Source organism: Paralichthys olivaceus, chromosome 12, assembly GCF_024713975.1.
Source record: "Paralichthys olivaceus isolate ysfri-2021 chromosome 12, ASM2471397v2, whole genome shotgun sequence".
NCBI lineage: Eukaryota > Metazoa > Chordata > Actinopteri > Pleuronectiformes > Paralichthyidae > Paralichthys > Paralichthys olivaceus.
The window spans coordinates 6,010,547-6,036,079 of record NC_091104.1 but is presented as its reverse complement, the minus strand read 5'-3'; the positions used below and the strand labels follow the sequence as shown (position 1 = coordinate 6,036,079).

The 25,533-nt window shown below is 42.2% G+C and overlaps 3 protein-coding genes and 1 long non-coding RNA gene across 10 annotated transcripts in view; 3 read left to right on the top strand and 1 right to left on the bottom strand.

The window, feature by feature from the left end:
• The window catches only part of neff2 (neuronal intermediate filament family member 2), a 2,889-nt gene extending 1,758 nt beyond the window's left edge, over window positions 1–1,131 (top strand). Inside the window, exon 3 of the mRNA XM_020113446.2 lies at window positions 59–1,131. Coding sequence (XP_019969005.2) covers window positions 59–119 — 61 coding nt within the window. The 3' untranslated portion in view covers window positions 120–1,131. The remainder of the gene's footprint in view (window positions 1–58) is intronic.
• Window positions 1,132–2,474: 1,343 nt separating this feature from the next.
• Window positions 2,475–4,649, top strand: mrps26 (mitochondrial ribosomal protein S26). The gene is made up of 4 exons (XM_020098086.2): window positions 2,475–2,844; window positions 3,505–3,651; window positions 3,753–3,876; window positions 3,973–4,649. The coding sequence occupies exons 1-4, from the start codon at window positions 2,624–2,626 to the stop codon at window positions 4,102–4,104; spliced, it is 624 nt and encodes a 207-aa protein (XP_019953645.1). The 5' UTR covers window positions 2,475–2,623; the 3' UTR covers window positions 4,105–4,649.
• A 1,488-nt stretch (window positions 4,650–6,137) lies between these two features.
• Window positions 6,138–25,373, bottom strand: loxl3b (lysyl oxidase-like 3b). 6 transcript variants are annotated; one of them, XM_069535559.1, is made up of 17 exons: window positions 25,121–25,373; window positions 20,903–21,250; window positions 19,635–19,798; window positions 18,320–18,537; window positions 17,321–17,386; window positions 15,471–15,527; window positions 14,354–14,561; window positions 13,890–14,070; window positions 11,788–11,942; window positions 11,109–11,279; window positions 10,310–10,465; window positions 9,549–9,708; window positions 8,481–8,724; window positions 8,238–8,353; window positions 7,756–7,892; window positions 7,285–7,396; window positions 6,138–7,201 (listed from the first exon to the last, which is right to left on the bottom strand). In XM_069535559.1, the coding sequence occupies exons 2-17, from the start codon at window positions 21,240–21,242 to the stop codon at window positions 7,128–7,130; spliced, it is 2,559 nt and encodes an 852-aa protein (XP_069391660.1). In that variant the 5' UTR covers window positions 21,243–21,250; window positions 25,121–25,373; the 3' UTR covers window positions 6,138–7,127. The 6 variants fall into 6 exon arrangements, with proteins under 6 accessions (XP_069391660.1, XP_069391657.1, XP_069391658.1 ...); XM_069535556.1 differs by lacking the exon at window positions 10,310–10,465 and having other exon boundaries at window positions 25,121–25,372; XM_069535557.1 differs by lacking the exon at window positions 11,109–11,279 and having other exon boundaries at window positions 25,121–25,372.
• Window positions 11,865–14,013, top strand: LOC109636407 (uncharacterized). 2 transcript variants are annotated; one of them, XR_002203194.2, is made up of 5 exons: window positions 11,865–12,005; window positions 12,186–12,278; window positions 13,239–13,388; window positions 13,556–13,629; window positions 13,875–14,013. It is a non-coding gene; the product is annotated as an uncharacterized lncRNA (long non-coding RNA). The 2 variants fall into 2 exon arrangements; XR_011244706.1 differs by having other exon boundaries at window positions 12,186–13,388.
• Window positions 25,374–25,533: the final 160 nt, after the last annotated feature.

Genomic DNA, 25,533 nt, shown 5'->3' with positions numbered 1-25,533 from the left:
TTTAAAAGCCCAAACTTCAATTGTGTTTAAATATGTGATTTCTGTTTTTCCTTTCCAGGAAACTTCTGGAGGGGGAAGAGATTCGCTTGGCGTACCCCTCCCTTCCCGCCCTAAACTAAAATCTAAATGCCACCAGCCTGGCATCAACCTGAATTCTCCACACCCCTTCTTTCTGGCCCTGCCCCTGAACATCACCCTCCTCCCTCCCTCATTTCTCTTGTGTTCATCCTTCTCTCACCCTCCCCCCCCAAAATACTTATTTCTTCACCAAATCGACATCCTTCTCAAGACAGATGCGCCCTTGTGCTGAACAAGAGGTCCCACCAGAAGTCCCCCTTCTTCTACACACGTTCTGACACCGCACATCAAGACGAACGGCAAACTGTAAACTGCAGAGTGGCTGCACTGCGTTAGTTAAGTCGGACGGCAGCGTTGATTTGGCTGAGTTCCTCTCCCTCACACACGTTAAGATCCAAGCAGCAGAGTTAATGAGTCGACTCCACCGACCCCTCGTTGTGCAAACATTTGACCAATTGTTTGTGAAGGAGGATGAAAACTCCCTTTATCTCTGGATGCTTGGTTTTTAATCTGTGTTTGGAGTGACGCAAGAAACCTGCAGCTCAACCGGTCGATTATGCTTTGTCCTGCACCCCCTGGTTCTTTAGTCGTAGTCAGGGAACCAGTAACCTTAAAAATTTATTTTCACTAAATCTATTTTTGCTTTTTAGCAATTCTTCCTCTGCATTTACATTTACACAAATGCTGCAAGCTTTGGTGAGTTTTAAAATCTGGTTATTTCGATTTCTAGTTGCTTTTGAACCCGTCCTCTCTTGCTCAGTCATCTGAATGTGTAAATGCTTTGGAAGACTAAACCGTTACTGGTTTCTCCTTATAATCATGCAGTGTGTCTCTCAGCCTACCTGCATTAGCATTTTTTTTTCTTCTGCAAGCTAAGGCAAAGCTAAACAATGAAACTAAAACAGAACTGCAGGAGCTCCTTGTTGTTTGTCTGCTGATCTTAGACCTGACGGTGCTTTAACATCTGTGACACAAACACTAACCCTGCACATTTACGCTCGATGTTCCTGTAACAGTTGGCAACAAGCTGAATAAACTCGTAACTGACCTGCATCCTTGATTGTTGACTTGTCATTTGAAATGTCACACATCACAGCATTTCTATTATAACAGGCTGCAAACGCTCACGAAGCACAAAACATAAATTCCCTGTTGAACAAAGTGATTTCATATATTTAGAAATGTCAGTTCTAAATGGTAAAATGTGCAAAAATGCATATGTGCTATTCAGCTGCAGCCTGATTTGGGATTTGATGAATAAAGAGAACTGTATGTTCAGTGGCTCAGTTATAAAAAAGTGTGTTTGACAAAAGCAGATCAAGACGTAACAGGCTTATTTCTCCACTAATGACATCACGTCCTAAATAATCAGCCAAGGTGAATTTTTTTTCAGTCAAATTAGGTGAAATTATGAGGCTGTTTTTGCCACATCATTCATATTAGTAGTATATTTTATTACTTATAATCTCCAGTGTAAAACGTTAGAGGGATGTGTAACTGGAATATATGACTAATTAGAATAATTACTAACAGCAACAGTAAATATTTAGATGATTGGTTTTTGAGAGTGATGTTTTGTCCTCGTGAACATTGATAATAAACGTAAGTTGGTCATTTTTCTTGCTTAAACTTCTCCTTACTCACAGCTGTCAATGTCACAGCAGCAGCACACAGCAGCACTGCACCATTTCCCATCCTCCCATGGTTCTGGGCGAGTGGGCTGTAGCTGTAATGTGGTGGCAGTATCATTAGTCACGAGGCTGACACCAGGCGTCCCACTCAAAGTGAAGGTGCATGAAATTCCTCCTCTGTGTGCGATAGAGAGTTTATCTGAAGCTGATTAAACCAGACTTCAGGAGTCCAAGTCAGATCCGTGTACAGCCTCGTCAATGTAAAATTCCTCATCTTGAAACTACGAGACGAAAAGAAGACGTTTTCAATAAAAAAGGCTGCAGCTCACCTCGATGTGTCTTTGAGGTCCACTGGAATCATTTTGTCATTGTCTGCTTGTTTGCAGTCATTTTGTGGCTGTTGTGTCTCACTGTGATCAGGTAATGTGGATTTGTAGTTTTCTTCTCAGTCATTTTGAATCATTTTGTGATCAATAAAGTGTTTTTGTCATCGTGCACATGTTAATTGTCGTTTTACTGTGATCATTCAATGTGCTCTTGTGGCCGTCTGTCTGCAGCCATTTTGTGTTTTAACACCCTTTTTCTAAAATCTTACTATGATCATTCAAAGTGTTGTCATTGTGCACAAGTCATTGCAGACACTTAGACACCACAGAAGCAGTGTGGACACATTCTGTGTTTTTTTAACCATTGACTTTAACACACGCTGCTATTCACCGCCTCACCTGCAGGGGGCAGTGACTTTGAAAACAACACGTCCCTTTGCCGTTCACTTCCTCCGGTCAGAGGTGAACAACATGGCCGCCTCCGCACGGAGCTAACATTTCTGTGTCAATGATAAAACGTGTGAATTAACCGCGGACGTCCGTCGCTTCAATAACCGGCACCGAGTTAGCGCTTATCACCGCGCCGCCATGTTCCCGGTGCTCGGCGGCAGGACCGTGCAGGTCACCCGGCTCCTCGCGCCCAGGAGCGGCGTGCTCGTGGCGGCTGTCCGCGGCCGAAAGTCCCGCAGCGACCCGGTGGCCAAGTCCAAAGAGGGGCGGGTGAAGGTGCCTCCGCCCGTCGACCCGCTGGAGATGGTGGTGATGAAGGAGAGGTTCTCCGAGTACCAGCTGATCATGAGGGCGCTGCGGTGAGTGAACGGCCCGGGACACCGAGGAGACTCATCTGCTTCTGTCTGATTCTAACCTTTAGTTTGACTCCTGCGTTTATTCATCATGGACTGTGACCTCAGGTGTCAGGACATGAAATGTGTTGTTATTGTGATGATTATTATTATTTCCATGTGACCGTGATCCTCCATCCTCCGCCACTATTTCATCGTTTTCAGCTTTTTTACGTCAGTTTTGTGTCTTTGCTGTTATTTTGAAAACATTTGTGCTCGTGTTCTGATTTATTTTAATAATTGAAAGTGTTTTCTGCTCATGTCTGCGTCTCTTTGCCTCCTGTATGTCCTTCTGCAGGTGTTATGGGTTATTTGCAGTCGCCTTGTGTCATTTTGGTAGTTTTTCTATATATATATTTATGTTAAGTCATTTTGGGGCTGTTTGGTGATTTGCATCATGTTAATCCTGTGGTTGTTTGTGTCTCTCTGAGTTTGTGTTTGTAGTGATTGAACTGAGCCAAGTGACCAAGAATTATGTTTCCAGGTCACATTAAATGTTTTTATTTCACTATTGCAGTTCATGAATGAAGTAGTATTTAAAAAAAACCCAGCAGATTACATGGTGTATTTTGTTTTTACTTGGTGAAGCTGATGTGACTGAATTGAGTTGGTCTCTGTGTTCTTCAGACTGGAGTTTAAGGAGGAGATGCTGCGAAAGAAGTACGAGGAGGAGACGGGCTCTCAGGCGGAGGAGAGGGCGAGGCAGGAGGCGGAGGAGCATCGCGCCCTCATGTCCTGGAACAACCAGGAGAACCTTCGTTTGCTCAACATCAGGTGGGAAACAAGACGATGAAGAAAATAAACCCTGTTTAAACACATGAAGTTTTCTTCCCAAAACAATGAGGATCACTCAGCCTCTCGTCTGTTTCTTCCAGAGTCATGAGGATCCAGAAGGAAAAGGAGGAAGCTGAGCACAAGAAGTTAGAAGCTGCCATGAAGCGGGAACAAGAACATGAAGAATTCGTCAAAGAAAAAGAGAAGGAGATTCTGCAGTTGCAGGTATAAAGTCTTTTAGATCTGCTTTGCTTTTTTCTCTTATGCTACAAACTGCGAGGGACCTTGTGATCTCACAATTTGAGTTTCATTATTTTACAGGAGGATGCAAAGAACTTCATCAACTTGGAGAACCTGGATCAGCGAATCGAAGAAGCTCTGGATAATCCAAAGAACTACAACTTTGCCATTGACAAAGAAGGCAGAGTTGTTAAACAGACGGTGCTGCAGTGAAGCGACAGACCAACCGGTCTCAGAAGAAAAAGACAGACGGACGCCTGCTCTGTCTAATGTGGGATTTTCAGTCGAATCCGCCTGGAAGTGAATGAGAACTGTAAAAAACATTCGGGTTGAGAAAGCTGTTGTATCTGTTAACAGAGAAGTATTTCAGAATCATTCATCAGCAGGTATCTGCATCAAATTGGGATTTTAAAGAAGTTGATGGACAGGTATCAGAAAAGTTTGAGCTTAGAGTCGATTTAGCTTCTGACAGAAGGAGACGACATCTCCAACTTTAACAGGAAGCTCCTGTTCGCTGCCTTTACTTTCCACACGTCTGTTTTCATCTCTGTGTGAGTCGTGTACTTTCATCATTACTGTCTGTTCATGATATATAACGTATACATAAAGTAAAGTAATGTTTATTGGGGTTTACACAAACTATTTTTAAACAGTATAGGATGAAACTGAGTCCATCTCTATTTCTGAAAGTCATTCACAACTACTTGATCTTGAGTAGTTGAAAATGTAAAACTATAATTTCTAAACATTCTTCAAAATGGATTTCTAACATCACAATCACTTCCTCTGTTTTTGCACTTTGAGCTGCTGGCCTCTAGGTGGCGCCCCGCTTAGCTCTCCGCGTTGTGTTTACAGTGGGAGGGGTATTAACCAGCTCATGTGGGGACAACGTGCTGCAGCAGCTGTGTAATCCTCCTGTGTGGCTCCAGGTCACAGGTTGATGAGATGATGGTGATCGGAGGTGAAGAGCTGAAATAACCTGCAGCAGCTTCAGTGAGAAGAGGGCAGGGATCAGCGAGAGGACGTAAACACGAGAATATCCTGCTTTAAATATTCACACTTAACTTTACAGATTCTGAAAAAGAGTTAGTGAGGTGTTAAACCCCACACTGACGGAGGGAGGAAAGAAAACTACACAACACTGAGCTCTTCTTGTTTGAACAACATTCTGTGAATCACCTTTAAACTCCTCTAAACAAACTGCTCTTCATCTCCATCTCCTCTTCATCAGTATCATACGTGTTAACTGGAGGTGTAGAGACGAGATAAAGCAATTAGTCAATTAACTGAGTCCATGTGTAACTGTTTATATAATTAAGGGTTTCTCAGAAAAGGCATTTCAATGGTTTTGAGGACGTTACCTTTGATTTTAGCCAAATTAAATAGTGTTGTTCGTTATTTTCTGAAACTTGTTGAGGAATTTATCATATTAAAATAAAAAATATATTTAATCAGGGTGATAGAGAAATGTAATTAGTTCAAAGCTAAAGCAGAGTTGTGTGTTGACTTTATACAGAATAGGTGCATGACAACACTGCAGTTTTACACTGACTTGACTTGCTGTCAAGCTGTGCACACGGTTAATGTGATTGCTGACCGGGGTTAATGGGATTGTTCGGCCGTGGCAGTGAAGAGTGAGATTAGCGGTGGATTGAGATGAACTCTCAGCTCAGCAGCTCAGAACTGGCAGCAGCTCTCACAGACACGTCCCTGTCACAGTCTCTGTACTTTCAGTATTTCACTGTAATTATTGTTTCTCTGAGCCGAGCGGGACTCACACTCGTTAACGTGAAGTCCTCAAGAACTGAATCATTTAGTTTCTCCACCAGACATTTAAATGAATTCACCAAAAAGTCTTGTGAGTATAAATTCAGATGTAGCCTCCAGCATTTCCATTTGAGCCTCAACAAAATCAATCATTTTAAAAAACAAGTTCAATATAAAGATATATCGAATAAGTATTAAGCCACAGTAGAGTCAATATTGGGCTTTAATAAAAAGTAAATATTCTTGCATATTCCTATTATGTTGACTATTTGTCAATTTGGATTTATGTTTATTAACCTGTAGATTTCATCTGAAAGCCCAATGTCTGCTGTACAGAATAATGTACTGTTTTAAATCTTCCTTTTAAAAATGACTCAAGTGAGAAAACAACAGTCTCTGTTTAAACTGTGAACGTGTCGTTCACAGAGATCAGCTCCTTCAAACCTTTTCGAATCAAAGACGTCTCTGAAACACATGACTATTGTTCCTCTCCTCTTTATTTGGTGCGGCAGGTGCGAGTACATCAGTATACAAACAGCAACTCTTCAGGGTACTTGTAGTTTGGTTCAGTAACGGCTAATCCTCGACTCTAAACGACTATTATAAAATACACGGACTAACAAACAGGTTCCAAAGCAAACTGACAATAACGAACGAGCACCTTGATATTGGTAATAAATACATTCATAAAATAAAATAGCTGCAGAGGCAGGTTTGAAACGACTTCTTCACGCTAACGCTCCAGTTTAAAGATCCAGGTGAATGGTTTCATGTTCTGCTCAGAGAAAGTTTTTCACTTTTTCCCATAATTCCCCCAGTGAGTCTTTCCCAGAGCGTCATCTGTTCCTGGTCCACCCTCTGATCTTTACCTCCACCAGCCAGGTTGTGTTTGCAGTGTTCGTCCGTCAGCGCTGTTTGTGGAGGTAACTCATGGATCTTAGTGAGAACAATCTGACGTATTCAGGGGACTGATTTCTACGAGTGTGAGAAATACTGCGCGGATCCAAATAGATCAAACGTGGCTTCATGAGGAAACTCAACTGAGTGGCATTCTAGTTTCCTTTAAACACAATGAAATGATCCCACTTCAGCTAAATCTGCACCCGCCTGTTCTGAGTAAAATAAATCTGGTTACAGAAAAATATGAAAAAATAAAACACATTCAAAAGACGGCTGTTCATTTGTCGTACGCAGACTCTACAACGGACCTTATAGAATCTTTATCTCTGTTGCTCACATTAGACTGAAAGAAGAAAATCCACAAAAACATTAGCACTTGAATATTCAAGTATAATAACACGTTCACCAGAGGAAAATACTGCAAATACTGCATACTACAGATAATCTGACATATACAGGGGGGGGGAGAGGGGGAGGGTCTGTTTTGGCACATGAAGAATTTGTGTCTTTTATTTTTGTGGAGTGATTTTGTTTATTAAACCTCTTTGTTTCTCATACTGTGATTGTTTTTAAGAGATCTGGTTGTTCAGCTGTCCCGGGTATTTGTCGAACCTCCTCTCTGCCTCTTCGCTGAACGCGTCACCTGCACAGAATAAAAACCACGAATGAATCGAAGCCACATTTCACGTTAACATCTTGACAGTGTTAGTGTTCGTGACTGTTTACCAATGTGGCAGTTATGGAGCCAGATTCGATGGCCGTCGTATTTGCAGTTGCATTTCATGGCGTTGTTGGTGAAGTCGCTCTCGGCCACTTCCTGATTGGGGTTGATCACAACCTGAGCGGACGAGACACGTAAAACAAACCAGTTGATAACAGGATGGAACCGTTTTATAAAAACCTATGGAGGATTAACCGACTCAAAATATGTCACTTGAGTCAAGGGGCATTGTGGGTAATGTGGGCTCCAGGTTTTGAAACAGAAGAAGAATTTAAAGAATAAAAAAGACGATTTTCTCTGTTTCTGCTTCATCGACTTTGATCATTTTTTAATTCTCAATTGTTTCGTTGCACTTGGAGTAAATAACTTCATGGCTGTTTTTTCGTGTCTGTGTTTCCTACGAACTGGTTTCAGCTCGTGACAGTAAACGTGGCGTGTGGTCGCTGCACTCTGACCCTCACTCCTCCCTCTCTCACCTGCAGAATGTAGTTTCCAGGTTTGACGTCACTGATGTCGATCCACTGGCAGTCGATGTCGTGACGGTACAGATCCCAGCAGCCCACAGTGATGCCCTGGTCGCCAAAGTTAGCGCACTCGTATCTCTTGGAAACACCTGAGATGAAAAGATCCCAAAACTTTTACAGACATTTTGAAGATGATCCTATTTTTCTGATATTTAGAAATAAAAGTTCAGCTGAAGAAAATAGACGATGGACGACAAACAAATAATTTAAATCTTCTTTAAATCTATTAAAGTAAAATATTACCTGAATAATAATCAGCTGGATGTGAACATGAATAAGACAAGAGCTGACATTTGAATCTCTAAATTTCAAATTGAATAGTCAATTTAAAGATAAGATAACATTTAAGCTACTGAATTGTTGTAATGATATTTGCAGCAGGTAGGTGAGACTCTCAGCGTCTCAGTGGTTTGACTCTGAAGCATCACACTCACTGTCCTGACAGTCGGTGTCCTCCAGACAGAAACTGGCTTTGTGTCCCTCGGCCACTTTGGTTCCGTTTGAGTTCATCAGATCATAGTGGGTGAAAATGTTCATGCTGTGATAGTGGCTGTTTTAAAAAAACAAAAAACAAAGTCTGATTCCACGTTTGGATCATTCGAACTCAACAAGTTGATCTAAGTCAAACTATTCTCCAGAGATCAACAACTACTCTTCTTCACTAGTGAAGACTTTACCCGTGGCAGGCGTGCCAGACCCACGAGTGCCGCCCGGCCTTTGGCTTGAAGTCGGCCCGGCCGATGTTGTGGATCTGGGAGGAGAAGCGGAGCAGCCGTCGGTGTCCGTACGGCCAGTCTGCCTTGGCTGCAGACTTCGACAGGCAGTCCTCCTCGGCGGCGCAGTAGAGCATGTGCAGGGGCCGATCCTCGATGTAGACCGACTCCTGGACCATGGGGGCGTTCAGGACCAGGTCAGAGGCCGCTGGACACAGGGGGACACGTGGTGAAGACACTGTGAGGATCGACCCCTGAACAGAGCTTTAGTAAATCATCTGGAACTTAACTATTTGATTTTTGGGGGATTTCAGGTTTTTTTGTTTTGGGTTTTGTTTGGATTTATTTCTGTTAGTTCCTGTTTTATTTTACAAGTGTCCTACCTTGTGTGTCTCTTACTTCCTGTCTCTTACTTCCTGTCTTTGTCTGGTTTCCCTCTCCTGTGATTGGCTGCTCCACCCTGATGTGTTTCACCTGAGATCAATTATCTCTGTGTATTTAGTCTCTGTGCTCCCTCTCCTCTCGTTCACCTGCTTTGTTCCAGTTCTGTTTCCTCGTATTTTGTTTGTTTCAGCCTCTTCATTTTATTTTGTGCCAGTTTTGCTGCCTGAGTTTGAGTTTGCTGGATTTCCTGCCTCCTCGCCTGACGTCTGTCTGTAAGCCTGCTTATTTTCCTCCTGCCTCCTCGTATCGGGAACAGAAACTTTGCTTGCTAGTATAAGTCAATAATTTGTCTTTAAGGAATTGAAATGTGTCGACAACGTGAATCACAAATCTTGTTTTTCCACAGACAAGATCATTGATTTTTAAAAAAGGGTTGAAAGTGTCGTGTTCAAACCAAAATTAGAGACAAATGCTTATTTTCTTGCTTTATATCAATTGAAGACCTTTAGTGCCTCAACAGTACGTTTGTTTGTTGTTTGACTTAAATCACATGTTCATCTCATGAAAGTGAATCTTTTCTCTCAATGATTCTTTTTAATAAAGGAAATTAAATCGGAAACCAAGTGTTGCTGTTTTTTTTTTACTCACTCTCAGAACAGATGACTCCAGCTGAAAACTTAGCTCCTGCTTTCTGGCAGCTGACTGTTTTGTGGTGTTGACACTGACTCAGTGCCATCTCGTTTCCTGTGCACTTCACGCCGCTCATCAGCATGTCCGTCACGTTACTGCTGTCCCAGTACCAGGTTTCCTTAGATTGGGTTCAACCATGAGAAACAGAAACAAGTCATTGAAGCCATTCTGACCATAAAGACAGATTATCTCTGAATAACTCAGCTTAACCTCAGGTCACTTTTTTATTTTGCTGAAATAGAAGATTGTGTTTTAACAATGAGGGTGTGTATCAGAGGCTTTTAATATCCTGTGAAAATGAACTTATTACACTCGTATTCATATTTTCATTCTTTTGTCAAGAATTATAAGATGTTATATTTTGTGTCCATCAAATTCATTTCTACCTGTCAGTTTTTTTTACATGTGGAAGTTGTGTCGAATGTGCTTTTATACTTGTAAAATTCTCAAATAGAATTGGTTTGTAATCGTTTTTACAGCAAAGTGTTTGAAAATTCCCTTCGACAGAAATAATTCATAGTTTCACATGGATTATTTAAAACTGTTTCTTAATCAAGTTGCTCTTATAAGATAATTTTCTAAGACTGAGTGAATTTGTCATTTTCATATCGCCAGGGATTTTTTTTTTTTAAACTACATAATACATCTGAGGAGCTTTGACCTGTGAACGTTATATTTTTCATTGTGGAATAAATCTCTAAATCTTTGGTCCTACTTACAGTGATGGCATGCATGGAGTAGCCGAGCCCTAGCTGCCTGCAAACCACCATGGCTTCCCTCGTGGTCCAACCTGTGCTGCACACTGTGCCCCACTTGGACCCAACCTGAACCTCCACTCGGCCCTCATAACTGCTGCGACCGCCCACTATCCGGACCTGCAGAGACGTCCTGCTGGGAGTCAGTGAGGGGGGCACACTTCCTGTCCCGTCTCTGAACTGTCTGAGCTAAAACTGGCTGCGTTGACACTCGGTCCTCGGACAGCGGAGAACACGTCGTTAAAGTAGCAGTTGGGTTAAAGTTTTACAGGCGGGGGGGGGGAAGTGGACGTGGCGTCCACATGAGGTCACTGCTCGGTTTTAGTGGTGAGTGGCTTTAAGTGAGATTAGAAACTTCATGTGCGGCTGCTCTGCCCACATGGAACAAACCAGAACTGTGCCTGGTTCTTTCATTTAGGAAAAGAAGCATCTACTCCATATGGAAACTGTAATATACTGTCACATGTTGCATGAACGTGCAAGTTCATTCTGAACAAGCATAACACCAGTTAGCCTTACTGCTAAATCAATTTCATCAGCCTCTATGAACAAACGTTTGAGAAATGGCTGATAGTGGAATATACTTGAACGTGTAGGCAGAGGCTACTTCAGAATATAGAGCTTCCTGTTGGAGCAGCTCGTTGAGCGACAGGAAGTGGTTTTCTGTTCTGAAGTGATGGGTTCGCTGGGTGTTAATGACAGTATATTATATTTGCATATGTCAAATATCCCGACAGTTGCCCTCGTGCTGTTAGTGACCTACTTGCAGGCCTTGGTTAGCGTAGCCCAGGCCCAGCTGCCTGCACGCCACCCTGGCCTCCTTGGTGTTCCAGCCCTCTCCGCAGATCAGACCCCAACTCTGCGTCCCGTTCGAGTTCGAGCTCAGCACCTCCACGCGGCCCTCGTAACGGGTCCGTCCCCCCGTGAGTCGGATCTGTGTTTGGCCAAAGCGTTAGGGACCAAAGAGCGGCGCATAGATACACAAGAACTGGGTTCTGTGTGTATCTACAGGAGACAAGGACGAGTATAATCTGGAACAATACAAACTGTACAACCAGAAATACTCGTAGAGGGAAATCACTTGTCAGAAAAATTCAAGGACTGTTTGAATTTTTCAAACGACACATGTCGGTCTCACTGGGTTTCAAGTAATTCAACTAATTCAATATGTACAAACATTAAACTTCAAACTTTTTAGTTTTGTGAGAGCAGCGAACAAGCTTCGAGTGATTAGCTCTAAATCTAATGTTAGGAAGAAAAGACGGTTCACACCAGAAAAGGTTAAAACAGTAAAAAAAATAATTCAAGTTCTTTCTGCTGCTTTTATCTTATTCAGCACAATTCTATCAAAACTATGATTATGGTCTAAAAAATTTAAAAAAAACTTTAAGTGAGCATGAGTTTGAAGATTAATCTGAGTGTGACGGAGGTTCAGCTCTGACCGAGTTCTCCAGGCCCATGTAGGGGATGTTGCAGCGGACGCCGGCGTCCTCCATGTGTTTACAGTCGTCGGATGTGATGTTTTTAAAGGGGCAGTTCCAGATGGACTTCTCCTGACCGAGGCACTTCACCTCGTTCATGTAGATCGGACCAATCCCTGGACAGATGCAGGATTAAAGACAGACTCAAACAGCGGCCCGGAGGTTAAAATACTTCACTGGTACATGTTATTTCTGTTCAGTTTGTTGGTGTGAAAACAAATCTGACTGATTAGCTCAAATCTGGTTGAAAGGAATGAGCCCTTTAGATTTTGCAGATATATCTATATTTTTGTTGATTTCTCAAATCTTGATGTTTTGGGGACTGATGAGTGTTTAAATTTAAATCTTTCTCATTTCAGTGATTCGCTGAGACCCCTCCCCCTCCTCCTCCTCATCAGTCGTGGTCTCCAGAGACCAGGGACGTGACGTGTTGCTTGGAATTGGTGGTTGAGGTATGTTTTCTTCTGTCTGGTGGGCGTGTCAGGTGTTTCCCAATTAGATGCTCATATAAACAATGGATTCTTAAGTTCTCCTCAAATGTGGCAGATGCCGCTCGGTATTCACATTTGTATTCTGATTAAATAACCTCTGCCGTCTCGCTGGAAACTCCCTCAATGCACCATGAGCTGTTGTATTATATAATTTCTATGAAAGGAATTCCTTCAGTGACTCATGTTTCCGACTTTAAGGAACATTTTTTTAACCGAATCAACCAGGTAGTGGTTTGACGTCCACATGAGACATGGAGCAGGTTCGCTGCTGCCTCAAAGAGATTCTGTGACGAGGAACAGATTCTCAGCCAACTTCCTCTGAGGTGGAAATCATGTGTACACACACACACAGACACACACACACTCTGCTGCCCTTCACAAGACTTGCTTGTTTCTGCACTGGTGGAATCTGAGGATGGATAAATACCTGAATGCCAAATGCACCTTCATGTTCTTGAATCACTGAGACACACATTAATTCTTAAAATACAATTTTGATTAAGATCCTTTAAATATTCTTGGAGAAAATGTAGAAAATCCTTCCTAACCCTTGATAATCTGTCCAGTGGTTTTTCTGTTTCCTTGTTCACAAACTAACCAACAAGCAGACGGGGGTGAAAACAACCTCATTGTCGGAGGTGATGAATATGAAAAGTGTGACTGAGTAGAAATGATGATTTAAACTAAGGAGTGTGGCGCGTTCTCTGATAAATTACACTTATATATTATAATTATCAATAATATCATCATCCACGTTGTTTATAGTCTCAGACAGATGGAAGTAGACAGAAGGAGTCACAGTAATCAAACCCATCTGTAAATCTCTTACAATAAATTGCCTTTAACACTTTTTCCTGCGTCCTGTTCTAACAGTTTGTTTTTTGTCTTTCATTCACAACATTCCTCTGCTTCTTAAAAAAGCTCATACTATGTAGGAATGTGGAGTTGGAAGCAGAGAGATCAGTTCTATGGGGAGGAGGAGCGATGACCTGAGAGATAAGACACAGAGGGGATGACTGAGGACCTCTCTGAAGACACTTATACAGACGTCCTTAACTCAAACGTCCTCAGGTGAAATATACGTTTTGCTGCCAGAAGATTAACGTTATCAGAATGTCTCTTTTCTCATCTGACTCTTGAATCTCTACTAAAGACAACATTTGTTAGGATGCAGAAATTATGACGTTGCTTGAGATAAGATTGAAACATTTCCTGAATTGAAGTCTTTATGATTTCAGGGTCGGGACGGAGGACTGTGTCCACATGAAGACATAATGAGGCAATTCTACGAGTCTGACGAAATCACACATGAGTGAATGTTCCAAAGTTTCTTGGCCTCCTCACAAAACAGTTTGGCTGACTCCTTACTTCCTTCTTTATCACTCCTATGAGAAGTTTTAAAGATGACCGAAAACATGAACTTCAGAATGCACATTGCACTAAATATTCAGTCAGCTCCTCCATAGACTGTTTGTACATCACCAGTTTTAAACATATTTCTCAACTACTCTTTGTTTCGGCACAAACCAATGATTCTTTGTCTGTTTCCTTTTACAGGGTTTTATTTCTGACCTTGTCCCATGCGGGCTCCGGTCAGAGCCTCCTTGGCGCTTCCAAAGCCGAGCTCCCTGCAGACGACGCTGGCCGACTGAAGGTTCCATCGATCGTCGCACACGGTTCCCCACTCGTTGTCTTTCAACACCTCCACGCGGCCCTCGCCCAGCCTGGCTCCGCCCTTCAGCCTCACGTTGCTCTGGAAAACCAAACAGACGAATAAAACTATAATTGAATCCACTATAATCTGACCAGGCCATTGGACTGCTTATTACAGGCTACTAACTATTTTTATAGTTTATAATCCTCTATGTAGAATGAATAATTCCAGAATATTAATTTGATATTTTTAGTTTCGAAGGTCAGCGAGGAACTTTCACACTCAGACTAAACAAACGTTGGTTTTTAAGGACCCAGTTCCACTTCAGTGACAAAAGCAGGAGACACAGTTTCTGTAAACTTAAAAAAAAAAACAAAATTACCGATATTTTAAGTTTCTTTTTCAAGCTGCTGTTTTGCGTGAACAGCGGCCCCGGCATGCAGCTGACGACAGCCGCCATGCCACCGTGGCAGGCAAACGTCGCGTTTGGCTTGTTGAACTCCAGGGGGCAGGCTGCCAGGTGGACCTCGGTGCCTGTGCACGCCACCGAGTGGAGGTGGAAGTAATTCTTCTGACGCTCCAAATACAACCTGCCGGGAGAAGAGACGGGGGCTGTGATAACTTTGATACTGGAATGAATGCATGGATGCCTTAGTTATGTTGTGCTCAGTGAAATTTAAAGGCCTGACGATGTATTCACAAGTAAAACAAAATATTTCAAACACAATGCACAATCCTCCTGATCTACAAATAGAAACTGAACAATCTGACTCCAAATATTTATCACAGATGCTGACAGTAAATTATAAAAACAGTTTTTAGTGGCCTAAGTTTTATTGTATCCTGGAGACCAAAAGAAATAACATGTCCAGTAAAGTCAGATATTAAAAGAAATAGATTTAACTCGGAAACCAAAGATGTTTTGTGGATAATACTTATTGACTTTCTTGCTTTAGAGTTAGAGGAGAACATTGACACTCAACCCGGAATCTCTGAAGCTAATCTGAATTAACAAATCACATTACTTCAGTCTGGGATATTATCAGACTAACTTTTCTGCAGAATATTAGTTTTGGATGGAGTCGGGGTAACGTCCGCTTCCTTTCCAGTCGCTATGCTAAGCTAACTTCACACGACCTCCACAGACCTAACTGTGTGGAGGGAAAGCAATCAGCGTTGTCCCTGGACTTCTTTGAATAGAAAATTGATAAAACAGAAATACAGAGATTTAAAGATCGTTCTCGACTCTAATCGTTCTTCCAGCTTCTGCAGGCTTTTGTTCTGGAAACGCTCCCTAAGCAGCCACATGTGCAGAGCAGGTGTTGGCACTGGAGGGGATGGAAGTGATTTGGATAATTAGCTTTTTATATTCTAGTTAACGTCGAGCGTTTTCTCTGCTGCTGATCCCTTCTCATCAGTTTGAATGTGTGTTGTCTGTGAGCAGCGTGTGTTCGGGTCTTTTCCCGCAGCTTGGATTGACGGGGTTCTCCTCAGATTACCTTTTGCCAGCGCTGCTCTGTTTAGACTTAGAGTTAGCTTTAGCTGTGGATGTCTGCCTGCAAGGTAAACACGGGTTAGACGGCACAGTTAGGAGAGAAGACCAGAGCAACAAAGGTTACATGACGCACAGTCGAGTTAAAAACTGTTCAAGGATGTGTCCCCTTCAACACGGTTGTTGTTCAATTAAATAGTTTCAGTTCAAGTTTCAACATTTGTTGAAAGTGACACATTCTTTTTAAACTGAAGCAAAAAAAACAAAACACAAACGTGATAATTTAGATTTTAAAAACTTTCTCATTCAATGTTTCTATTGAGCTCAGTACATACACATACTATCACTGCATGGCTGGAAGTGTGTGGACACATTCGTCTAAATACTCAAGTGTACTTTTACTCTGGAGACATTTTTCATCTTTTGGACAAAACACCTCAGTTGCAATTAATGGAAATATTCAAGTGATATTTGAAACTATTTTTTTTGCATTTCAAAATGTATGCAGAGATGGACGACATGACAACTCCCCAACAGTGAGGCCAAATCCTCTTGATTGCCCCCTGGTGGCTGGCTGCAGTATCCTCATCTCCTCCATGTTATTAGATGGGACTTGGACCAAACACGAAAGTTAAAGTACGAGCCAAATTTATTTCATCAGAGGTGGCTAATGTCGTTTCAGGCAGGTCTACACACTGATGAATGTCCAAGTGTTCATGTTATTGATAGTTTGATTCATAACTCGGTTGTTGTGGAAGAACTTGTCCAAACTTAAGGATGAATTGTAAATGAGACAAATACGATATAGTGTCCATATACCTTTGGCCATATAGTGTAAGACAGGTTAAAATGAAATGTTAGTAGAAACTGATCACATGTGAACCTCAGGTTAACACATTGATTCAGGTCGATGTATGGTTTGGCTTTTTGTTTTGCTCTTCAACTTCATCAGTACAAGGCCAAAACACGAATCTGAGTTTTCCTCAAAACAGAAAGTCAAATATTAAGTTACTCTGGTCAATTAGAATATTTAAGACATCATAAGAAGAATTTCATTATGGTTCACCTACAATAACAAAGCTAGTGGTTGAGCACTGAAAGAATTAATTCAGATTTCTGCCTCTGCCTTCATTATTGATATGCACCTGTGGGTTATATGAGAGGTGAAGAAGTTTGAATTGATTATTAAGGCTCTTTAAGTTTTAAACCTTTTTGCGTCTTCTCACAGTCAAGTTTAAGAAAAGATTAAAAAGAATTCGACTTCCTGACACTTTCAGTCCACGTGGCAAGCTCCACCCACCTGGCACTCTGAGCTGGCTAAAACAAACGCTGAGAATTATTTGCAGACCTTGGTCTTGTTGAGATTTATGAGGCCTATGACTAATTCAGTTGAAGAACTCAGAATTAAAAGTCACGTGCCAAAAAGCAAACCATGATGTGGAACGGGATTTTCACAGTAAAAGGACTAAAAGAACAAGTCCCAGTTGCTGACATGGTGCAGATTGAAAAACACCTGATCACAGTTTTGATTTCACAGGGTTTGTGCAGTAGATCTGGGAACCAGACATTTTAAGAAATAAAGCCTGCGATGAGGTGTCACTTTGTACGATCTGTGCCATGGCAGAAGAAACTTGAAAGACAAACCAGAAAACTAACCCTCAACACCACAACCTTTGTTTATCGCATGATCAAATCACATGAGCCACCCGAATGCTGCACATCTTCATAACATGATATCAGAGAGAAGAGAGAGTCAACGACTGAGAAACAGGAACTAAATGGTTATTTCTACTCCGACAGGAAACCCACTGTCAGAGCTACAGACGGAGGACGGTGGGTTCTCCTGTGACTGAGTACCTTCCACCGGCGGAAACATTAACCTTTGACCTGGAGACCTTCTCAGCTGCCTGCTTTTTCAGATGTCTGCAACAGTGAGACAGCCAGATTCCATCACATACAGGAGAGAGACTGCATGCAAACACACACACACACACACACACGTACACGTACTGGCTGCACACACACTTGAAGCAGTGGAGGGTCAGTGGTGAATAACATTTTTGACATTCCACAGGTTTCCAGTGTATTATGTTACAGACTCTATGTCACCACTGTATGATCACAATTACACAACTATTCCAGCTATTCTGAAAATGTTCAATTGTTTGATAGATTTGTTGAAATAATTAATTTTCATAATGTATTCCCTTGTTCCAACTTCTGAGAGTTTGCTGCTGGTTTTCAAATGGCTAATATTCTACCTTAATTCTATTATTGTGACATTTAACTTTTATTTCCGTTCTGTTGTGTTGTGACGAACGGAGCCCTGCAGCGGTCAGAACATGAACTCGCTCATACTTTTCCTCCTCAGCTCGTTAATAATCACAAATAACAATCTGAAATTCCCAAACAGAAGCAGAGAACATGAAGTGTTTGACCGGGACTCAAACAAAACAACTTGTCTTCTCTGTCGATCCAGAACAGAGCAGAGGGTTGAGCAAACATTTCCACTTCCTGTGTGCTTTGCTGTAGAGCTGCTGCTCTGGCAGACGATAGAGAAAGACCACACACTGTCGAATCCACTGTGAATATCAGGTCCAACAAAGTTCACTCTTAAACACACAAAGACCCGGTCTGTGTCCTGCTGAGAGGAAGGCTAGAGATATATTCTCTGTTGCACGTTTGCATAGACGACCAGTGGTTGTTACTTGAGTATTCCACTAGAGGGTGCACCACAGAACTCATCTCATTCTTTAAATTTAACTCATGGCGACAGCGAGTAACATACGAAACTAAAATATGCTGTTAGCTTTCTGATCATCAGAATCAATAGTTGTAGTCGAGCGATTCTCTTACTTGTAGAAGTTCTTGTTGACTTTCCTCTCGTGTGGGAATCCCAGCATGCCGCAGACCACGTGGGTGTTTTTGATCGTCCAGCCCAGGTCACAGATCTGGGCCCAGCCGTCTTTATATTTCACCTCCACGACACCCTCTGTGGTCGGCAGCTTCTTTTTGGCCGTGGTGACGACGGGTCGGAGCCGAACCTCCTCCACTCGGTTCTCGTCCACCTGGCTCTGTCGGGGGGGGGGGGACATTTAATATAAATAAGACAATTAGTGACTATCAGTAAAAAGATTCACTGGACATTTTGAGTTTAATGGATGAAAAGTACAATTCCCAGAGATCCAATGAAAGAAATCTGTCTTTATATCATGAATCAAAAGCAGACACAGCGAGTCGTGGCCTTGGTGGAGAGGTCTAATCCTCATAACATCTCCAGCTTTGCAATGACTCACTCTCGTTCTGATTTATTAAGGGAAAAAAAAAGAAAAGGCCTGGCTGCTCAGATTGAAGTCTGGACTCCACATCTGCGGCAGAATGACACGGAGTCGTTACGCGTCTGAAAGTCTGAAGTCTCTTAAAAACCTTTCTTACTTCACATCCTGCTACATAACAGTGACACATCATCCAGTCATCTATCCAGGCTGTTTCCACTGGTCTGTGCAGACGACTCTCCAGTCTGACCTTGTTCACCTTGTCAATGCGGGGGAGTCAAAAATTCGAGGAATCCCCTGAGTGCAGGATGAGTCATTGAATCATTCTGCAGGAGGATAAAATATCAGTTCTAGTTCATACTGACTCAAGAGATTAGTTCGCTGAACTCTTCAGTTTCCCAGTGTGAGATTTCTCGTGTGTTAGATGAACACAGTCACTCGCTCAGAGTTAATCTGGAGGAGGAGCTCCAGCTGTGTTCTTCTTCTGTGCTTCTTCAGGGGTTGGATGGAGAAATTCCGCAGAATGTCCGGAGCCTCTCACTCTGACATTTCCGTTCTCAGATGCGGCCCCGCGGGAGAATGTCAGGAGGTTCTGCAGAGGTCAGTGCACGTTTGGATGCTGCTCTGATACAGACGCTTGTTTGGTTTAGAAGCAGCTGCTTGGAAGAGGTTCAGACACATGGTGCAGAGTTTATTAACTCCATGTGTGAGGCAGCTACACATGGAACGTTTAAAATGTTTAAATATCGTCCATGTGGGTTAAAACTGCAGGCGTCTATAGGCTGTGGAGCAGTGAGACTGTTAACATGAGAAGTTAATGGGTCTCTAACTGTTTTAATGAACTGTAAACACAAAAATAATTTAACAATCTTGTTAAATCTTTTTCAGTGACTTACATCGATAACATTCGAGTCCAAAAAGCCGGGAATCCTCTCGTCCTTGCACACGACTCCAGCGTCCTCGTCGTGAGTGCAGTCGCTGTTGCCCCATCCACGAGACTTGCAGTGGTCGATGCTCCTCTCCCCCCCGTTACACTGCACGTTGTCCAGCCAGATTTTCCCTGAACAGACAGAAAACTGTCAGACCTGTGGAAAGTCATCAGGACACTCGGCCGCTCGTTGCACTGGTGCAGCTGAAAGTATTTATGATATCATTGCATTTTTCATGATTTAAATTTCTCAAATATACTGAAACGTTCACTTTCATTCGAATTCTGTCGTGAATATTCGTTAGAGACTAAACCTCTGATATAAAATGCGACAAAACTAAGAGTTCACCTCATAAGCTGCTGTGTGAGCTGCAGCTAAATGCTAAAGGCTAACATCAACTTACTAACATGCAGATGTTTAACAGGTATAATCTTATTTCATGATACTGCAGTAACTGTCCCTCGTCTCTCTCTCCCCCTCTCTCCCCCTCTCTCTCTCTTCCAGTTGCAGATATTCACTGACACTGACTCAGGTTCCGTTGGAGGTTTCTTCTGACTAAAAGTGAGTTTCGTCTCTCCACAGTGGAGAAGTGGTACCTCATTGTGGAAACTGTTGAGTTTCTCTATAATATTTACCATGTAAATGCAGTGATTTGTCGCTCTGTAGAAATGCCAGCATGGTGACTCGTCCTAATCTGTACTTTTATTTACCAATAAGGACGTGGAGATTTAAAAATCAACCTTGTTGAACGGAATCAAATCAAACTTTCTGCCTCATGCAGCAGCTGAACGCATCTGAGTCGTTCTTCTTACAATGGAAATCAATTGTTGTCTGGAAAGTTCTCATATTCTCATTAATGTGTTGCACCAGCAGGTTCCTTCACTTGCACCTTGTGTCCGGTTCATCCCAATCCAGGTCTGGAGACTGTGCTGCTCGTCCATCATGTGAAGGCACCGTCACTGCTGCTTCTCCTTTTCCCACCTTTCTGATTCCGTAACATACAAAACTACTTCCTGCTGAACGTTATTGTGGTAATGATGCATCATGGGGGCTTAAACTGCTGAAATGTCAATAAAAACTGGAGCTGTTGAATAACTTTTGTCTTTTATCATCTATCCAGCAACTCATCTGAATCCCTGTGTGAATATTCATGTCATTTTGAAATTTCCACATGGTCGACTGTCGCTCGTTAAACCAGAAACTGAATCTCAGGAAGTGTCTGCGTGGATTGGTACCTTGGCCCTTGCCGTACTTGGCGCTGTGTGTCCATCCTGTGGCGGACACGAAGCCCAGCTGGCGGCAGAGCACGTTGGCGTTAGTTATTGAGAAGTCATCATCGCAGATGGTTCCCCACTCCCCCTTGTAGAAAAGCTCCACTCGGCCCTCGTTGTGTTTTCGGGGGTATCCTGTCAGTCGGACCTTTAGCCGCTCTGTCTGAGGCTGGGGGGTCGCAGTGGGTTTCACCGTCGTCTTCGTGGCTGCATTTGACGGCGTGGTCTGGGTTACACAGCTCGGTAACAACAACCCAAACAGGAGGCTGAGTGCTAACTGTTGTCCCCGTCTTGACTTCTCCATTACTTCAGCTGAAGGAAAGACAAAAGAGGAGTCTGAGGTCACATCTTAAAATGAAGAAGTGGTTTTCTGTGAATCAAAGCACTGAATCCTGGGTCCATCACATTTTGTAAAATGTCAATATCAGTGTCATTATTTTGCACATCAAGAATGAAGTTGACATTTTAAGATCAAATTCGAACTTATATATTGCACAACTAAAGTTAGCACATGGGACGTCCTGGTTGAAAGGCCTCGTGGAGATGAACTGATGAAATTGTTCCTCTAGTTATGGCGCAGAGTTAATTCTTTCTCTTTTATCATAAAATCACATTTCGAATATTCCGAAAACTGAGAAACAACACGAGATGGGAAAGATGTCTGTATATTCTAATAATCTTTATAATTTCTAAAAACCCACCTGTGATTTTTATGGATTCTGACCATTACATTTCAACCTGATGTATTTTCGGGGCAGAGCTCACACAGAGGTGCTGAGAACAGGCTGAACGTACGGAGGCAGGATTGATGTGAGTGTGGCGTCGCCCCAACGCTTTGATTCAAACCATCTGCTCCGCCATTACTCGACTGTGACGACCACACGATCGGGCACAAAGACCTCGAATGTTTCATTTGATGACACTAACTGCAGTTTGTCTGTAGCTTCACGTTTTTCACCATCACGGCGCCATTCATTCATATTTTTCCATATAACAAGCCGCCTTTTCAAAATGTTAACTCTTCTCTCTTAAACCTTCCTGTAAAACCGACATAGGCCTTCTATTGATGATGTGACAGCTACACTACTTAGCTTTTAGCCAGTGGGGGGGGGAGGGGGGACACAAATACAGTAGTGTGATGTGTTTGTACAGGAACCACAAGCTTCAGGTTCCTTTTCCAAAACATGTCTGAGACTGAGTCCAGTTTCACAGTGAAGGGACGGCCCCACACGTCTGCAGAGCCACCGCGTCTCACCCGAAGCCACGTAGTCCTACACCCGTCTTTCATTTCTTACACTTTGAAGATTGATTCTGTCTTTTTACTTTGGCAGAAAGAATCAAACTGCGTCCATCACTTTTACTGTTTTGCTGTTGCTGGTTACACAAAGTCTAAAAAAAGTCCAAACTTTGTTGTTGTCTCTGAAAAACTAAATGTTCATTTTGTAAACGTCGTTGCCACAGTAACATCGTTGTGGTGAAACGACCAGCAGAGTGAACGTCCTCATCGTTTAATCGTTATTATGTCGTTAGAGGCAACAAACCATCCTGAGAGTCGCTCTTTTTCTTCTTCCGCTGTTTTATGCCGTCTCAGATTCCGTCTGGAGAATTTAAAAAAAGTATTTTCATACTGCAAAAAGTTTGATCTGGACCCAGACCACCTGTATTCACAGTGTGAAAGCTTCACCTGATATTTTGGTTTGGACTAAACTAAAAAGCCTGAAGGTCCAAACCAAACAAGGAAGGTGTGAAAACCCTTTTAATCTCCTCTTAAATATTTCAACATTTTGGGAAACGTGCTACTATGATAGAAATATATTCTCTGCAGGATTAAAGTGATATTATCTTTTAATTTCACTGCTGGTGATACTGTTTCCCTCCCTGTTGGAGATTTCTGCTCGTTTGTTCATGTGTAGCTTCTCTAGAAAGAACAAATCTTTGCAGAAACTTTCTAAAAGAAATGAAACGTCCCCTCAGTCACTCACTCACTCTTAAAATATGCATTGAATGAATAACACACTTGAAGCTCGAAGGCCCTTTTTGTTTGGCGGGGCATTGTTTTCTTTTATCTTCAAGCAGCTGGTTGAAGAGACACATTACATCACCAGGGCTTTTTCAAATGCTAAGATACAGGCAGTGAGACGATAGACGAGGAGGTCAACGCACAGTGAGGAGCAAATGTGCAGAACTCAGACATGTTCCATCGGCGTTCACACATCAATATATTATATTCTGGGAAAGGTAGGGGCTTAAGTAAGTGAAAGTTTTGCAAAAGACCAGATTTAACATTTCACAGTCAACAGATCGACGTCCTGCAGCAAATTTCACCTGCTGTTCTTTACCCTTTTACTGCTTTCCTGCCCAGACAAGACTGTCATCATCATTACACTCATTTTAAAGCTGTACTTTTGGATTTACCGTTAACAGTTTAGCCAGATCTCGTGGTCGTGTGCTTTTCCCCATTACACTTAATTGCAGCAACGTTTCAATGTTTCCAGAGCTCAGGGATAAAATCGTTTCCGTATCACGGTCAAATCTGAGAAAAATAAGACCCATGTTAATTATCCTGAGAGGGAAAATAACCCACCGCAGCACGTCAGTGGACAAGGGAGTGAAAAGTAATTACAGAAATAATAATTTCATTATTAAATAAAAGAATTTAGAAGGGTCCTCCATCACATTATGAAACACAGACTCCCCAGGATTAGATTTCAATGCAGAGTTATGGTCCTGTCTAACCCAACACTCTGCAAACTGGTTCTCTTCCTCTCTCGCCCCTCGGTGCTCACGGATCAGGTCACGTGAGAAGTCAACCGGGCTGCAGCTCCCTTCACTTCCACACACAAAGTCTTTTCCTGAGAAGCTGCATGTACGCACTCCCACCAGGACACACAAACACACACTCAATCTGGCCGCTAATCACTACCAGAAGTCTGTGGTTCAGCCGACTGAAATAAACCGGTGGTGAAAGCTGCCTGAGCCACAGAGAAGATTTTCTTTCTTCCTCACTGGAGTTTTGTGAAAGTTTAGACGTAAACCGATGATGGAGAGAACAGCATTAAAACTCGAACGCAGAGAGATTCACCTCCATTCAGAGGTTCTGCAGGAAAAGAGAAAAGTGAAGCGGCCTGAAGTGAAAGCACAGAGTTGGTGAATGAGTTGTGAGGAGGTAGAGTTTGGGTTTGTCGGCTCTCAGCTTCACTCTCTGGGGGGAACAAATGTTTTCCAGACAGAGAAATTTACCAGAACAACTCCCTGATAAGCTTTTAATTAGAGAAACTTCTCTGTTGCTCATCTTCCTGCGTGACACTTTTTCTTTAAGCTTTTTATGTGACCTAGAAAAACCACTTGGAAAACATCTGCACAGCATCTGGACCAAAATCCATTGATTAACATCTATAACTGCACGTTTGAGGAAGTTTGAGAGGTTTTTAAAAACGAACAACTCCGCAAATATTTACTGCATCATTTCAAGATAGATGGTTGCCATGAGAACCATCGTTGCTAAATCAATTAGATCCATAGAGAAATAATCCACGACAAATTTGATAATTGAAGAATCGTTCCAGTCATTGATTCTTTTGTTATAAATCTTATTATCTTTGGGTTTAAGGCTCAGACAAAACATTTTCAGACGTTATCATGGATTGAAGGTCTGTTTTTAATTATTGATGGATTGATTGATGAAATGATAAAGAACACAATCAGCAGTTGAAGCCCTGGACACCAAAGGGACTTTCACAAGCTGGCAGCCCAAACATTGTTCTAACCTGATTGAAAGCTCGTTTAAGCTTATTTAGAAAGTTTCACTATTTAAATTAGTCCCAGTCGATATTTCTACCATCCAACATTTCAACACTTCAGACTCTGTTTATTTATCAGGTTTTCCTGTTATGACATTCCTCACATATTTTTATGCTGTGCATCCTGGAACTTTTACTCTTTCACACGTGTGGATATCATGAGCATGAAGAACTGGAGACTTTACAGCACAATGCTGCTGAATAAAGTTCAGATATAACTTTTTTATGTCTGGTTTAAAATGTGGTTCGTAAGTTTCTTGTAACAAAGTCATGAGATTTAATGAAGTACAACAAAATAAAACTCTTGGATCTGACTCACGATTCCAGATTTTATTCTGATGAGAATGAAAACTTGGTAAAAATAAGAGCAGATCAGCTTTACCTTATATTTCCAGTGTGAGGAGGTTACAGCGGTTCCAGTGGAGAGAGAGGGGCTGACTCTTAGAGTTTGATCCAGACGTTCACAAACTGAAAACTCCCGAAAGACAAAAGAAAAAAAAAAAAAAGGAGGATAAAAATCCTGACACTTTTGTTATTTCATCTCCGTAATGAAACGCGGGTCCAGTTTGCGGTGCGGTGCTGCAGCCAGCAGCCAATTACTCCTTCCAGTGTTACTGTCTGTAAATTGCCAGCTGTACAGCCCTCAGTGAGGAGGAGGAGGCTGCAGCAGTGGGCTGGATCTACTCCTTGGAAAGACACTGACCCTTTCATGCAAGGTTTTGTAACAGGCGACTACATGAGGTCAAAAAAAAAGTGAATTTCACTGAGACGCAGCCTAAACATCTTACCAGGTGG